General features: G+C 41.9%; 1 protein-coding gene across 1 annotated transcript; it reads left to right on the top strand.

Moving 5' to 3' along the window:
* The first annotated feature begins 16,026 nt into the window (after positions 1-16,026).
* On the top strand, positions 16,027-16,956 carry LOC103117171 (olfactory receptor 2Y1-like). Its single transcript, XM_007527183.2, has one exon. The coding sequence runs from the start codon at positions 16,027-16,029 to the stop codon at positions 16,954-16,956; it is 930 nt and encodes a 309-aa protein (XP_007527245.1).
* The last annotated feature ends 234 nt before the right edge of the window (positions 16,957-17,190 follow it).

Raw genomic sequence — 17,190 nt, 5'->3', positions numbered from 1 at the left:
GAGATTGTATATTTTTATAGGGAAAGATTGAGATTGAAGAGGTAATAGTGGGGAAAATCATTTGTGAGCTGACTGACTATTATAAAGGTTGTCATCCCTATACTTTATGATTTCACATCTTTTGTTTAAGTCTTTAGACCATTTTGTATTACTATTTTTGTGTATGATCTAAAATAGTGGTCTAGTTTAATTCCTTTGCATATAGCTCTCCAGTTTCCACAACACCATCTGTCTAAGTGAATTTCCTGACTCTATGTTATGTTGCCAGTTTCTTGGCATAAATTTGCTTGTTTTTCCAGAGCACTGTTCAACTATGGTTTGTCATGGTACAAGAGAATGAGTCTGTTTCTGTATAACAATTACGCTCTTTCCTAACTCCTTTTTTAAAAAGATTTTTTTTCTCATTTGGAGCATTAATGGTTTAATCAAGAGTAAAATATAGCAGTTTGTACATATGTAACATTTGCCAGTTTATTTTTTAACAGAACAAACATTTATTCTCTGTAATTTTGTTATTTTATTACTGACTTAAATTTTATTTACACAATTACATGTCAACAGGGGTATACTTCCATAACATTCCTACCACCAGAGTTCTGAATCCCCAATATCCCTACTCCAAGTCACCACAGTTCTCCTAAAGTTGCAGACATGGGCCAACTACTGTCTCTACAACTATCTGTCTACATTTGCACATAATTGTCCTCTTTTTCTTTCAGGTCCAGTCCTCTTTTCCTCTCCAAGTCACTCATGACAACATTACTACATCCAAATGTCCCTCTCCTTTTCTTCTTTCTTCAGGTGCTGATAGAGATGGAGTTTGGAGCCTTATTATCCTCTACCTCCTATCACTTCTCCTGCACTGGGAATATGGATCAAGATTGTTTTTGGGGTGCAGAAGGTAGGAATTCTGGCTTCTGTAACTACTTCTCTTCTTGACATTGGTGTTAGCAGGTCAATCCATACCCCCAGCTTGTCTCTATCTTTTCCTAGTGGGTAGGACTCTGGGGAGGTGAGGTTCCAGGATACACTGCTGAGATCATCTGCCCAGTGAAGTCAAGATGGAATCATAGCAGCATCTGCATCTTGGTATTTGGAAGGTGGCAGGACATAAAGCAAGACAAAATGGTTAATAAACAGGAACCAGAAAGTAGGAAGATAGCAGATGAGATTAGGGGTCTTAAGGTAGAAGAAAGTTAGGAAGTCCAGTTTAGGCATGAGTTTTTTTTTTAATTTCTTTATTGGGGTATTAATGTTTTACATCCAACAGTAAATAAAATATCTTGTACATGCATAACATTTCCCAGTTTTCCACATAACAATACAACCCCCACTAGGTCCTCTGTCACCATGTTCCAGTACCAAACTACCCCACCCTCACCCCAGAGTCGTATTTTGGTGCAATACAGGCATTGTTGTTGTTATTGTTGTTGTCTCTGTAATTTATTTATTTGTTTGTTTTTATCTTTATTTATAAAATGGAAATACTAACAAGACTATATGATGAGAGGGGGTACATTTGCACATAGTCCCTACCACCAGAACTCCCAATTCAATCCCCTTCCTTGATAGCTTCCCTATTTTTTATCCCTCTGGGAGTATGGTCCCATGATCATTGTGGGGTGCAGAAGATGGAAGGTCTGGCTTCTGTAACTGCTTCCCCGTTTAACATGGGTGTTGGCAGGTTGATCCATACTCCCAGCTTGTCTCTCTCTTTGCCTAGTGGAGCAGGGATCTGAGGAAATAGGGCTCCAGGACGCATGGTGGGGTCATCTACCCATGGAAGTCAGGTTGGCATCATGGTAGCATATCTGGAACCTGGTGGCAGAAAAAGAGTTAAGATATAAAGCAGAACAAATTGTTGACTAATCATGAACCTAAAGGCTGGAATGTTGTAGAAGATTTGGGGTCTCCATTTTGGAAAAAGCTAGTAGGTCTATTTTAGGTATATTTCAAGGGTCCTGTCGTCAAATTCACGGCGCCAGTAGGCCGGGCTAGCTTCGCGGCGGGAGAGAGATGATCAGAGACACATGGCTGAGCGGAGAAGCAGTATTTCTTTATTCAAGAGCAAATGGTTCAAAAAACTAATCTAATCTAATCACCATACAATTGTGTCCTCCTCTCTCACTCCTCTGGCGGAAGTGTCAGGAACCCAGGAAGTATGTAGGATAGGGGGCAGGGAGAATCAAGAAGCACGAAAAGGCAAAGACTAAACCAAAATCTCCTGGAGGCAGGGGAAGTGAGACCAAACCAATGTAACAGAATGACCATGTAAATAGACCACAATGTAAAGCAATGTAACAGAAGGGATCCCAAAAGCAGAACTAGAAGCATACTGACAGGTCCCATGACTTTACTAGTTTTTGCCAGCATCTGATATCTGATATGTAAGTGGAATCAAGTGATTGTCTGGGGAGACGGTGTGAGAGTTGAAAAAAGAACTAGAAAGCTGCATCAGGGAAGAGAGTAGCTCCCAAATACAGGAAAAGTATATAAATCTTGTTAACTGCAATCCCTGTCGATCTGATCTGGGGCCCATATTCTGCACACGAGCCTATGTAACCTTTGCATCCCTGTAGGTCTGAGCTCACATTCTGTGGTCACAGCTAGAACATTCCAGGCTGCACGGACCCATCTTCCTCCGGTGGTAGGTAAAGTATGTTGTCCAACCTCCCTTCGAAGAATGGAACATTCCCTACCATTGCTGATCTACATTGAGGGTAGGGTCCTATAGTGGTCCACAAAGGGGTTCATTATGTTGTTCCTAATGAAGATGACCAGTGACAATGGCGAGAGAAATCTGTTAGAAGTCTAGGCCCATCATGTCTGTGTGGAAATCCTAGGACTTCCTGACTAGAGCCCCAGTAATGGAGTGGCCAATACAGGCATGTTTTTGAAGCCCACCACTATAGTAGTTTTGCCTGAGTTTGATAGCTAGCATGAGGTTGGGTAAGAATATTGTCTGAGAAAATGGTGTCAGAGTAAAGAAAGGGGCAGAAAATTGGATTAGAGCATTGAGTAGCTCCCATTTTTGAAAATATTCTGTAGATAAAATTAAAATTAAGAATTTACCTCCATTCACCAGACTCAGGGCCCATATATATGTTTATATTTAGCACCAGAACCTGTGTAACCTCTAATTCCCTCTTGGTCTGAGCTCACAGCTGGAAACATTGCTGTCTGCACTCATTTTAGGACCAATCTCCCTCAAGTGGCAGGGCAGGTTACTCCTGCCTCCCTTCAGATAATAGGGCAGTCTCTATCATTTATGGTGAGGGCAAGGTGATGGGAAGTCTCACAAGAGGGCTTATGATGATGTTCCTGATGGAAGTGACCAGTGGTGGTGCAGAGAGGGATCCATTAGATATCTAGGCTGATCCTGTTTATGTGTGAATCCAAGGGGCTCCAGACGAGGGCCATTCAAGATTCTGGAGAAAATAAAGGGATGATGATCAGAGCTACTTCTTAGAGCATACCATCTCAGATACCAGTGCCATTTACAGTATTGATGGAAACAGATGGCAATTTTAGAACAGTTCTCAGGAAATCAGGAGCACCAGCATCTCACCAGCTGCAGCAAGGGTCTCAGTTGTGCTGACTAACATCATGGACAAGACATTTTCCATAGGTAAGAACAGGGAAAGGTGAGCTCAGAAATAAAAGGTCAGGAGGAAATGTTGTAGCAAGGAAGAAAGAACAAAGAGGAAAACAAAAGTGAGGAAAAACTTGCTGATTGTTTTTTGTTGTTGTTTGTTTTTATAAAAGGAAACACCAAAAAAACTATAGGATAAGACACACAATTCCCACACAAGTCCCACCACCAGAACTCCATATCCCATCCCCTCCCTTGATAGCTTTCCTATTCTTTAACCCTCTGGGAGTCTGGACCCAAGTTCATTGTGGGATGCAGAAAGTGGAAGGTCTGGCTTCTGTAATTGCTTCCCCAATAAACATTGGATGTTGACAGGTTGATCCATACACCCAGCCTGTCTCTCTCTCCCTATTAGGGTAGGACTCTGTGGAGGCTTTATTCCAGGACATATTTGTGGAATTGTCTGCCCAGGGAAGTCAGGTTGGCATAATGGTAGCATCTGGAACGTGGTGGCTGAAAAGCACTAAGATATAAAGCAGAACAAATTGTTTAATAATCAGGAATCTGAAGGTAAGACTATAGCAGATAAGACATGAGGTCTCCATTTTGGAAAAAATCTAGTTAGGCCTATATTAGGCATTTCCCAAGAGGCCTACTCTTTACTAGTTTTTGTCTGAGCCTGCCAGCTAACATGAAGGTGGACACAAGGTATTGTACTGGGAGATGGTGTCAGAGTTGGAAAAGGACTAGAAAGCTGTATCTGTAGCTCTCAAATATGGGAAAAGTATATAATTATTGTTAACCCCATTGATTTGATCCAGAGCCCTTATTAATCACAGGAACCTGTGTAACCTCTACATTCCTATAAGTCTGAGCTCCCATTCTATGGTCATGGCTAGGAATATTCTAGGCTGCACTAATTTCAGGAACCATCTTCCTCGAGTGGTCGACTATGTTGCCCACAACATAGAACAGTCCCTACCATTGTTGATCCACATTGAGCAACAGGTCCTATAGGGGCCCACAAAGGTGTACATTATATTGTTCCTGATGGAGATGACCAATGACAATAGAGACAGGGATCTGTTAGAGGTCTAGGTCCATCATGTCTATGGGGGAATCCCAGGATTCCCTGGCTAGGGCCATGGGCGATGGGGTGGCCTGGTAGTGACCAAAGAGTCATCATTAAAGTATGCCAGTCTCTTGCCCTTATCCAGCTTTTGTAGTCCTCTGTCAAGCTGGCTTCACTGACGGGAGACAGACGACCAGAGACTCATGGCTGAGCTGTACGCAGTATCTCTTAATTCATGAGGAACGCAGCACAATCTAAGCCAAGCTAAGCTAAACTAAACTAAACTTCACAATCCTGTCCTTATATATACTGGCCAAGTAGGGTGGAAACAGTATGTGAAGTAGAGAGGGTGGAGCAAAAAGTGACTGGTGCAAATCAGGGTGTACTAGGAGAGGGGGCGGAGCAAAAACACATCATGAACCAATGGGGATTAAACCAATGCCCTGCAGGCAGGACGGTGCTTAGTTAACAGTGGTTATGTAAACAGAATACAGTGTTAAGCAGGGGGGATTAAACCAGTGAAACAGAAGGGGTTTTTAGAAGCAAAATTAGAAGCATACCAACAGTCCTCTCTTTATATAATCACCTTAGACTTTCTCCCAGTTGTTTAAGCATTGAGTGTCATTTGTTCAATGGTTGAGTAATTTTTATTGGGACATAAATCAGAAGTAAAATATCAATAGGAATGACATTGAACCCAAATATAACTTTTTAAAGTATGAATGCTTACTTACTTATTAGTAAGAGAACTGGGGGTGAGAGAGAGAGAGAACAAGAACATCATTTTTTTTTTTTTTTTTGCCTCCAGGATTATTGTCAGGGCTCGGTGCCTGCACCATGAATCCACTGCTCCTAGAGGCCATTTTTCCCCTTTTGTTGCCATTGTTGTTTTATCATTGTTGTGGTTATTATTATTGTTGTTGTTGTTGCTGTCATTGGATAAAACAGAGAGAAATTAGAGAGGAGGGGAAGACAGGGTGAGAGAAAGATAGACACCTGCAGACCTGCTTCACCGCCTGTGAAGCGACTCCTCTGCAGGTGGGGAGCCAGGGACTTGAAACGGGATCCCTAAGATGGTCTTTACGCCAGTAAGAACACCATTTTAACACATGACATGTTGAAGATTAAACTTGGAACCACGCATGCAAGCCTAAGGCTTTACTTACTTCATCACCTCTTGAGCTAATTATCAATTTTGAAAGCACTTCCATCTCAATGATATTTTGCCTTCCTTCTATGAATTCAGGATGCTTTTTAATTTCTTTAGGCCTTCAAAACTTTATTCAGGAGTCTGGGTGGTGGCACACCAGGTAAAGCATACATGTTATAATGCACAAGGACATGGGTTTAAGCTCCCAACCCGGCCTGCAGGGGGAAAGCTTCACAAGTGGTGAAGTAGTGCTGCAAGTGTCTCTCTGTCTCTCTCCCCCTCTATCACCCCCTCCCCTCTCAATTTCTGGATGTCTCTTTTATTCAGTATTATTCTGTACATTTATATACAAGTTTGTGTCCTTGATTAACCTTATTTTGGTGCATTTTATTTTTCTGCTCTAATTTTAAATAAAATTGTTTCTGTATTTGATTTTTGAATTGTTCACACATAGTATGTAGAAATATAACTGATTTTTGCATGTTAATCTTGTGTTTATGCAACTTTGTTCAATTGTTTGAATGTTCTTTTTTAATTGATTAATTATGATCAATAAATCCATTGGATAAGAGGGGTACAATTCCACATAATTCCCACCAGCAGAGTCTCATATCCCATTCCCTCCTTTGGAAGCTTTCCTATTCTGTTTTTTTTTAAATTTATTTATTTATAAAATGGAAGTATTGACAAGACCATAGGATAAGAAGGGTATAATTCCTACCACCAGAGCTCCGTATCCCATCCCCTCCCATGATAGCTTTCCTATTCTTTAACCCCCTGGGAGTATGGACCCAGGGTCATTATGGGATGCAGAAGGTGGAAGGTTTGGCTTCCGTAATTGCTTCCCTGCTGAACGTGGGTGTTGGCAGGTCGATCCATACTCCCTGCCTGTCTCTCTCCTTCCCTGGTGGGGCGGGGCTCTGGGGAAGCAGAGCTCCAGGACATATTGGTGGGGTCTGTCCAGGGAAGTCTAACTGGCATCATGGTAGCATCTGGAACCTGGTGGCTGAAAAAATAGTTAACATATAAATCCATACAAATTGTTGATTAAACATGAACCTAAATGCTGGAATATTGCAGATGAAGATTTGGGGGTCGCCATTTTGTAAATAACTAGGTCTATTTTAGGTTTATTCCAAAGGGCCCATGACTATTAGTTTTTGCCTAAGCCTGACATCTGATATGCAGGTGGACCCAGGTTATTGTCTGGAGAGATGATGTCATGGCTAGAAAATGGCTAGAAATCTGGATCGGGGAAGAAAGTAGTTCCCAAATATGGAAAAAGTGTATAAATATTGTTGACTGTAAACCTCATCAATTTCATCAGGGGCCCATATTCAGCATAGGAGCCTATGCAACCTCTACATTCCTATAGGTCCAAACTTGCATTCTGTGGTCATCAGTAGGAACATTCCTAGTTATAAAAATTTCAGAACTCATCTTCTTCAGGTGGCAGACAGGGTATGTTATTCAACCCCCCTTTCAGAGGAAGCTTTCCTAGTCTTTATCCCCCTGGGAGCATGGACCCAGGATCTTTATGGGGTGCAGAAGGCAGTAGGTCTGGTTTCTGTAATTGCTTCTCCATTGAACATGGGTGTTGGCGGGTCGATCCTTACTCCCAGCCCATTTCTATATTTCTCTAATGGGGCATGGATCAGGAGAGTTGGAATTCCAAGACACACTGGTGAGGTCATCTGCCCAGGGTAGTCACATCATCATGATAGCATCAGCAGCTTGGTGGCTGAAAAGCATTAAGATATAAAGCAGGACAAATTGTTTAATAGTCAGGAAACTACAGGTAATATAGCATATAGCAGATGAAATTAGGGGTCTCCATTTTGGAAGAAGCTAGTAGGTCTATTTTCAGTGTATTACCAGGGGCCCATGACTTTTCTACTTTTTGCCTGAGCCCAATAGCTAACATGCAGGTGAGCTAAAAGTATTGTCTGGGGAGATCGTGTCAGAGTTGGAAATAATGATAGAAAGCTGGATGAGGGAAGAGAGTAGCTCCAAGTATGAGAAAGCATATAAATATTGTTAACTATAAACCCCATCGATCTGATCTGGGGTCCATATTCAGCACAGGAACCTATGTAACCTCTGCAACCCTGTAGGTCTGAGCTCACATTCTGTGGTCATAGCTAGGAACAATCTAGGCTACACTCATTTCAGAACAAGTCTTCTATGAGTGACAGAGTATATTGACCCCGTTTCCCTTCAGAGAGCGGAGTTTCAAAATTCTAACATGCTTCTGTGTACATATTCTCTGGAGGTTTATGTGTTTAAATTCATGCCAACTATAGGAAATTTTTTTATACTTTCTAATTTAGATACCATTTTTCTTGCCCCCTTTATTTTTTCTCTCTTTCTTTCTTTCTTTCCTTCCTTCTTGTGCCAAAAATCCGTAAACGAATATCATTTATTTTCTTCACATTCCTAATTGCTCTGGCTAAAACTTTTAGTGCTTAATTTAATTAAATTAACAATAGTATTTTACCTTCCTTCTGAAATAAAAGGAAATTCTTTTTCCACAATTTCTTTATTTATATGATGCTAGTTGTGGTATTTCTATATTTACCTCTGGGTACACTGAAATACTTTTATTTCTGCTACCTATGGGTTTTATCTGGATATTTGTGAAAGTTTTTCAAATGCTTATTCTAGTCAGTTGAGGTAACCATGTAGATTTAATTCTTCATATTACTGATTGATTTGCTGTGATTGAACCTTTAGAGAGAGGCCAACTTTAATACTAGACTAGTGGGGACGAGAGACAGCTTCTCAGCTCTGTCTCCCAGTTCATCTGTCTTGTGGCATGCTTCTTAGAGAGATAAAGGACTGAGAACATAGACTCATCACCAGGCAATAGTTGCTTGGTTCAGCTTGTCATGATAAGCAAAGGGAAGGACCTGAAGCCATCCTTTACCTGGGTAGCTGGTTGGCGATGTTCTCACACAAAAGGAGAAAGGAGTCTTCTGATCTCAAAAACAATCTCAGAATCAATAGGAGAAAAACTGACTTCAAAGAAGGACACGTTGTAAAAATATATACTATATATATATATATATATATATACTTTAATATATATGTGTATATATATATATCATTCAGAAGTATGTGTTTTGGGTGGTCTCAGTATCCATACAAACAATGTTGCACAGCAGATATTTTAAGTGAGCTAGTGATTGTCTCCATGTCCCCACCATATTGTTACTGCATAACAAAGATCATTAGGTCGTTTCTGATTATTAAGAAAGGCCATGATATATATTTTCCTCCAAATAAAATGCCAACAGCATATGTCAAGTTACTTTTAAATTTTAGGAAAAAAATCAATTAATTTAAAAAATTCAAAATAGAATAGGTGAATATGTATTTATGATAAAGAAATAGAATGTAGTGGTTTATTTAGTGATGAATTCAAGGGTGTCAGACAGTGGCACAGCAGTTGAGCTCACACAAAGACCCTGGCCAAGTTCCAGCCTACACCTGCAGAAGAAAGCTTCATGAGAAGAGAACCAGTGCTACAGATGTCTCTCTTCCTCTCTGTCTCTCCTTCACCCTCTCGATGTCTCATTCTTACTAAATAAATAAATATTAAAATACAAATCAGATGAATTATGCATAAAATTTACTTTGCATACTTCATTTTTGGTCTACCAGGGGCCCTATTAAGACAGAAAAATGAAATTTGCAAATGAAATGTAGCAGTTGCAGTCATCAGAGCAATGATGAAATGCATGGTTCTGGCTTAAGTCTCTTGAGATTCCCCCAGCACCAGTCTGGCTTTGCTCCCAGGGTGGGCTCCTCCACTCCTGATTCTAATTAACCACAGGAGGTTAAAACCCAGGGGCTGCATTTAGGCAGGGTCTTCTGAGGCCACCATTAATCCCTGTGTTTCCCCTATCCTGGGGTAAAGTAATAGTCCTTTGCCACCTGAGCTCAGCCTTTTCAGTTGGAGCTGGAACCCAGTCACCAGGTAGAATCAAAGCCTTCTGTTTCTTTGCTGTAACTCCTATGTTGGATTTCTGATCTCCTTTGGGTTGTGTCTGTATATGAGGGAAAGGCCAATGCTGGGCCATCAAGTCCATACTTCAATTCTTCCCCTTAACTGCAGTATCACATTATTGAGACGATGTGGCTTTTCAGGATTATTGTCATGAGGAAACATATCCACATTTCCTCACTATAGGTGTCAGGCTATTTCTCCCTCCACCAAGCCATCATTCTGTTTATCCAGGTGTGTGTCCTTAGATCTCCAGCCTCCCCTTAATGCTTCATGTATTAAGAATGTCTAAGTGATGGGAATGTTGTAGTGACCAGATGGAATCAATCCCATATTGTAAGAATAGGGCACATAATGTTAATTCCAGCTTGGCACAGAGAAATTCCTGGTTTTACATTGTTAGTGATATTACTTTACAACCTTCTATATCATTCCAAAGAATATGCTTTTAGTTTGGTCTGAAATACTTTTGACTAAAAGAAACTCAATATTTTGTATTTTTTAAAGTTTTTTTTATTTATGAAATGGAGATATAGACAAGACTATAGGATAAGAGGGGTATAATTACACATAATTCCCACCACCAGAACTCCCCATCCCATCTGCACCCCCCATACCTCACCCCATTGAAAGCTCTCCTATTCTTTATCCCTCTATGAGTATGGACCTAGGATCATCATGGGGTGCTCAAAGTGGAAGGTCTGTCTTCTGTAATTGCTTCCCCACTAAACATGGGCATTGGGTAGTTGATCCATACCCTCAGCCTATCTTTCTCTTTCCCTAGTGAGATGAGCTCTTGGGAGGTAGGGTTCCAGGACACATTATTGGGGTCATCTGCCCAGGGAAGTCAGGTTGGCATCATGGTAGCATCTGCAACTTCGTGGCTGAAAAGCATTAAGATATAAAGCAGAACAAATTGTTTAATAATCAGGAATCTAAAGATAAGACTATAGTAGATGATATATGATGTCTCCATTCTGGACAAAACTAGTAGGCCTATTTTAGGTATATTCCAAGAGGCCCATGACTTTGCTAGTTTTTGCCTGAGCCTGACATCTAACAAGCAGGTGAACATAAAGTATTGTGTGGGGAGATGGTTTCATAGTTGGAAAAAGGACTAGAAAGCTGGCTCATGGAAGAGTGTAGCTCTCAGATATGGGAAAAGTATATAAATCTTGTTAACTGCAACCCCCATAGATTTGATCTGGGGCCCATATTCAGCACAGGGGCCTGTGTAACCTCTGTATCCATGTAGGTCTGAGTTTGCTTTCTGTAATCATGGGTAGGAACGTTCTAGGTTGCACTAATTTCAGGACCCATCTTCCTCGAGTGGTAGAGTATGTTGCTCAGTCTTCCTTCGGAGAATGGAACAGTCCCTACCATTGCTGTTCCACACTGAGGGCTAGGTCCTATAGGGGTCCAAAGGGGCTCCAATTCTGTTGTTTCTGATGGAGTTGACCAGTGATCATGGCCAGAGGGATCTGTTAGAAGTCTAGGGCTATAATGTCTGTGTGGCTATCCCAGGATTCCCTGACTAGAGCCCCAGATGATGGGGTGGCCTGGTAGTGACCAAAGATTCATCATTAAAGTATGCCGGTCTCTTGCCCTTATCCAGCTTTTGTAATCCTTACTTTGTCTGACAATGTTAGCTTTGGAGTTATTGAGGGAAGTGAACAGGAAGGAAGTGAGGAAGGTATCTAGGTCTAAGTAGAAGCTATTTGGTTAGCTACTTTATGGTGTCCTTTTAGGCCTTTGTACTTGCTTGCTGTATTTATTGACTCACTGCAAACTAATGTGCACTTTTGCTTTAAGGTAGATATTTTCCCCTAACTTACGGATACATGTGTACATATGCCCTAATTCATAGGCCCTGGTCTATATCCAGGTTTTGAGGCTTTGTTAGGAGATTCACCATCTGAAATGGAATTATGGAGTTCTATGAGCTAGGAAAGGTCTCACCAAAGTAATGAAGCTAGAGGGTTGACATCCCATGCCTGATATCTCTGGACACAATCCAAAGTGAAACATGTCAAGGTGGTACTTGTTGCATTGAATAGGTTGGGAACAGCAGATGACATATCAATTGGTATGAGTTGGGAGAAGCATGCAGGAAAATGAGCCCCATCCCAGAGGTTCCAGGACTGAGAGAAATATTGATTTTTTTTTTTTTAGAGAATGGGGAAGGTTCCTGCTGTCTAAGGGTTTAAGAAGACAATAGATAGCTATTGGTATAACCAAATTATTTGGCAGTTGTTTTAACTTTGAAAATCTCATTGTTAGGATTTGCTGTATCATACAAGACCTCACTGTAATTTATGTCCTTTAATGTTATTTACTTATAGCTATATCTTATAAAGTGATGCCACCAATTGCTTCTGTTCTCCCTGGTCTAAGCTTATAGGCAATTTAATATTTCAAAGCTTGAGTCATTATTAGAGATGTATTAACAATTTGAGCCCACTGTTAAAATTCTATCTGTTTGCCCATTTGAAGTCTTCCATGCTTAGATTGAAGGCATATATACTCAGAGCTATGGTCTATGCATCAAAAAGTTTGATACATTCAATTCATTTTTCCCCTCTCATATTAATTGAATAGTTATTTGTGAGACTATGAATTAATAGGATTGTATATTAACATCATCCCCAACACCAAAAGTCTGTGTCCCTCTCCCCAGAAACCCACAATGAAATTGAACATCTATCCTCACTCTCCCCACAGAGGTTTTTACTTTGGTGTCATACTCCAAACAGCCTGGTGACAAGGGTGACGTGTGTGGAGAGGATGGAAGCACACAACCAGCTCTGGGAGAAACCTCATGAACAACTCATTTACTGGGGGACACAAGCAGATAGATATACCCAAGGTTTAGAGACAAGGTTGAGGTAATCATTAAGTCATACACACAATGCAGTTAAATCTTGACCTGTCAAGTATTTGATCTTAGCTGGGAAGTTACTGTACAGGATCCGGTCATGAGCTCACAATGCCTAGGTAGGCCTTTTTCTCTAATGGTGGATTACAAACACCTCCAGGCGGGGGGGATGACAAACAAAGCCAGGATTTATGCAATGGGTTACAGGTTGGGCATAAACAATAATTTATGTCTTAGTTTAAAGGGAATGGGGAAGCATGTACTGGAAGGTACCCTGTCCATAAAAGCCCATCCATCATAAATCCATGAGGTTAGGAGGACCTGCTTAACACGCCCCCTAGGAAGGGGGGTTACTCGGGGTCAACCCGCTCAAACTTTCATGGAAATAATAGCTTGGACTTCCCAGACAGTGGGCCCTTTCCCCATATGTCCCTTTCTTTTCTTTAATAAAATGTGGGGGTTGGCATGACAGCAGACATTATCCAGAGCTCGGAGTCAAAGTAGGGCTACTGAGGGTCTGTGGGCAGAGGTTTTATGAGAGCTGGATTAATAATTACTCCAGTTACCTTGTAAATGCAAAGCTGGATGAACTTGAGCAGGAAGGGGGTGAGGAGAAAAAGTGAACAAATCAGAATCAGGGGTCCCACAAGGAAGAGAATCCAGGTGGTCAGTGGGCCTTCCAGCCCTGAGGAGGAGGACCCGAGGGGGTAGTGGCTGTGAAAGTCCTCACTGAGCTTGGTCAGTGTCTGTATAGTTTGTTCAACCAACCCAGATTCATTAATGTAAAAACAGCATTCCTCCATTTCTGCAGAAAGACGCAGATCCTGTCTTTCTCAGCTGTCAGCAGGTCAAATATGCAGTGGTTCTGGAGAGTTACTTTAGCAAGCAAGGTAATCTGATGCTGGAGGCCATGGTGTCTGTAGTGGAGTCAACCATCTGCTGCACTCTCTCTGTGAAGTCTTCTGCTATAACAAAACTGTGACCCAGAGCACCAAGGTCATGCCCACAGAGGCAGTTAAACCCATGCCCACCAGAATTGGGAGAAATTGCTCTGTGGGACCTGGGGGCCTGAAGCAGCCAGACAAGCTCTGCCTGTCCATAGAATGTGAACTGAGGGACTACAGTCACCAGAATGTGCCAACCCTTGGTGGAGCTGTTAGTGCATGGAGAAAGAGTGCCATTGCACCAAAACTGTGTCAGTGAAGTAGCAGCAGTAGTGCCATTGATGGTGTGATTACTGAGGCACTGGAAGGGGGAGGCTACTAGTGATCTGGTGACATAGCACAGCCCTCAGTCTCCCACAGTGGAATGTTATGAAGAGGTTGGAGGGAGCAGTGAGAATGGTTGGTAGAGAGAGGAATGGAAGAGCTTACAGGCACAGCAGCAAGGATAGGTCTCTGAAGAGAAGCACACAGGAAACAGTGGGAGGCTTTGGGGGAGGGTGTGGTGTGATTAAGGAGTGAAAGGGCATACTGAATATATTGTGGCCAGGTCAGGGGCACTAGCCCCTGTGTCAATTAAACATTAAAAATCTTTCCCCTTAATATTAATATTAATTTTGGGGTGGCGTCCTTCCTCAATCAGAATTGTCCAATGGGTTTTAATTGGGGAGGGGTTCACCCTTGGCTAGGGGCTGATCTAGTTTAAAGGCTTAAGCCAGGATTCTGGGCATTTTGTACAAGATTTACGGGAAAGGCTCTAATGTCTGGCTGGGCTTCCTCATCAGTATATACGGTACATTCCTCAGGCAGGTGACTAAAGGGGGTTGGGGGTCCCTTACTGGCAAAGTTCCTCCACCCAAGGCCCAAGGGAAGGGCAGTGTCAGGGAAGCAGCTGGGGGAGGCTCTGGCCAGGAAATTGGAAACTTGTCATTAGCTGGCACCAGGGGCTGGACAGGAGATGAAGCTCTTGTCTCTCTCTGATGTTTTAGGCAGGGAAGAGCTGAAGGGAGGAGGAGGAGCTAAGGGAGGAGGTTTTGGGGAGGGCTGGCAGAGGTGGTTTTTTGGAAAGTTTTAAACTTCTAGTTTCATGATGTGTCCAAAGACACTGGAGCTGGGGGTCCCTCTGACTGGAGGGAATGCTACCCATAATGACAGAAAGGAAAAAAGAAAGGGCACGACCCAGGGCAACATTCCCAGAGGCAAAGCCTCCCCCCCCATCCCTCCCCCGGGTTCCCCTACACCTACCCTCTATGCCTGTCCCCCAAATTTAAGATGATTGGCGGCTGCCTTAATGGCATTTACTTAGCTGACGGGGTAACCAGATTCTTATTGATAGATATAAAGAGAACTATTCCATCCTTCCTGACTCCCTGAGGGGCTGTCAGGGACTGGACAGAGAATGTGGAGCCTTTGGATCACACCAGAGTGGCTCTGGCCAGAAATCTGCAATCACTCCTCATCATACCCTAGCCCCAAGTGAAAGGAAGGTCCGAGGAAAAGTAAAGAGGATAGTTAAAGAGAAAGAGAACCTTATCTAGTGGGGCCTTTATGGGCCCAATAACTATGTCCTTCTTTGGGGACCTCACCATGACACAGAACCTTGCCCCATTTGGTGGGGATCACTCATCTGATACCCATGGTTCAGGATCACTCATGGTTCAGGATCCCTGTTCAGGCTCCAGTTGCAGGTCTTCCCAGGACTATCAGCCTCCCTGGCCACTGGCTGAGGAGACAGGAAATAGTTTGTAGTTTCATCTTATTTAAGTGATACTTTTACACAGTAGAGTGTTCTTGGTTAGTAGTTATTATCTTTTGGTTTTCTGAATGTCATTCCTACTCCTGTAGAGTTTTTTATGCAACATCTGGTGCTAACCTGTTGGGGTGCCATTCAGATCATGTGAATTTTTCCTGTAGCAATAGTGAATCAATTCTGTTGGAATCTCTTTCCCTAGCTCCCATTCCCCCCTCAACTTCTCTTTGTATAAATAAAAAGAAGGAAAAATACAATAAGATAAAAAATAAAGATATTTAAAATGAATAAAATTAAGATATATTAATTGTGTTTTAGACATTTTCCTATTTGGACAAGGACTATAGATAGTCTAATATTAATTGCCATATGCAAGGGAAATCAAGAAATTTTTGTGACATTTTTACTATTTCACTGTGTTTATAATGGTGGTCTAGAATGGAACACACTATCACTGAGACATGCCAATGTGATTGAATCATTTATTCATCATAATTTTTTAATATACATTACCTAGATCACACTGAGAACAAATCTATAAAATGGTAATAAAGATCATAGAAACAATAACTAACATTTTTTGATTTGTCTCTCTACAGGGAACACTTGATTCTGTTTCAGCTGTATCCCAATATTAAAGATGATGAAAATAAATGACAGCTCCAGGGACTACTTCATCTTGGTGGGTTTTTCAGAATATCCCAGGGCTGAGTTCATCCTTTCTCTGTTTGCTTCTGGCATCTATGCTATGACACTCATAGGCAATGCAGTCATCATCTTGGTCTCTGTCCTGGACAGCAGGCTCCACACCCCAATGTACTTCTTCCTCCGCAACCTTTCCTTCCTGGACATGTGTATCACTACCTGCATAGTCCCTCAGATGCTGGCAAACATGTGGGGAAGTAGGAAGATCAGCTTTGTTGGTTGCATGGTGCAGTTTTCTGTGGGCTATGCTCTTGGGTCCACAGAGAGTATGCTCCTTGCTGTCATGGCTGTTGATCGTTATGTTGCTGTCTGCTGGCCCCTCCGATATACTACAATTATGCACCAACAGGTCTGCCACATCTTTGCTGCCATTTCCTGGTTGGTTGGGTTTGCCAACTCTCTCTTTCAGTCTTCCCTGGCTATGCTTTTGCCTCTATGTGACCACCATAGAGTGGACCATTTCCTTTGTGAGATTTTGATCATTATCAAGCTGTCCTGTGTGGACACTCATCCAACTGAGTCAAAGATGTTAATTGCTCGTCTCCTCATCCTCATCATTCCAGTGTCCATCATCCTCACCTCCTATGCCCTAATTGCCAGGGCTGTGCTGAAGACAAATTCTGCTGAAGGACAAAAGAAGGCCTTTGGGACTTGTGCATCCCATTTAGTTGTGGTCTTACTGTTCTATGGAACTTCCATGTTCATGTATCTTCAGCCCAAGCATAAATACTCTCAGCACCAGGGGAAGGCCCTGGCCCTTTTTTATACCATTGTGGCTCCTACCATGAACCCAGTGATCTACACACTGAGAAACAAAGATGTCAAGAGGGCAATTAGGAAAGTTGTTTGGAAGGATTCCCTTTAAGAGATTGTGGTTATTGGAACTTGACTGTAGAATTTTTTTTGGAAGAATAAAGTGGAATAATGACAGCAGAGACAGCTTTTCAAGGTCCAGCCCAAACTGATAAAAAGACAAATAAAGCAAGCACAAAAGGCACAGAAAATATTAAATGTTATTATGCAGTAGGGCTTGTAGTCCTACCAAAAATTTTATATATATGTATTTTTGTGACACCTTGTAAAACTGCAAGTTTTGTAT

Source organism: Erinaceus europaeus, chromosome 9 (assembly GCF_950295315.1).
Source record: "Erinaceus europaeus chromosome 9, mEriEur2.1, whole genome shotgun sequence".
Taxonomy (NCBI): Eukaryota; Metazoa; Chordata; class Mammalia; order Eulipotyphla; family Erinaceidae; genus Erinaceus; species Erinaceus europaeus.
The sequence above is the reverse complement of the archived record's forward strand: the minus strand, read 5'-3'. Positions and strand labels throughout refer to the sequence as shown.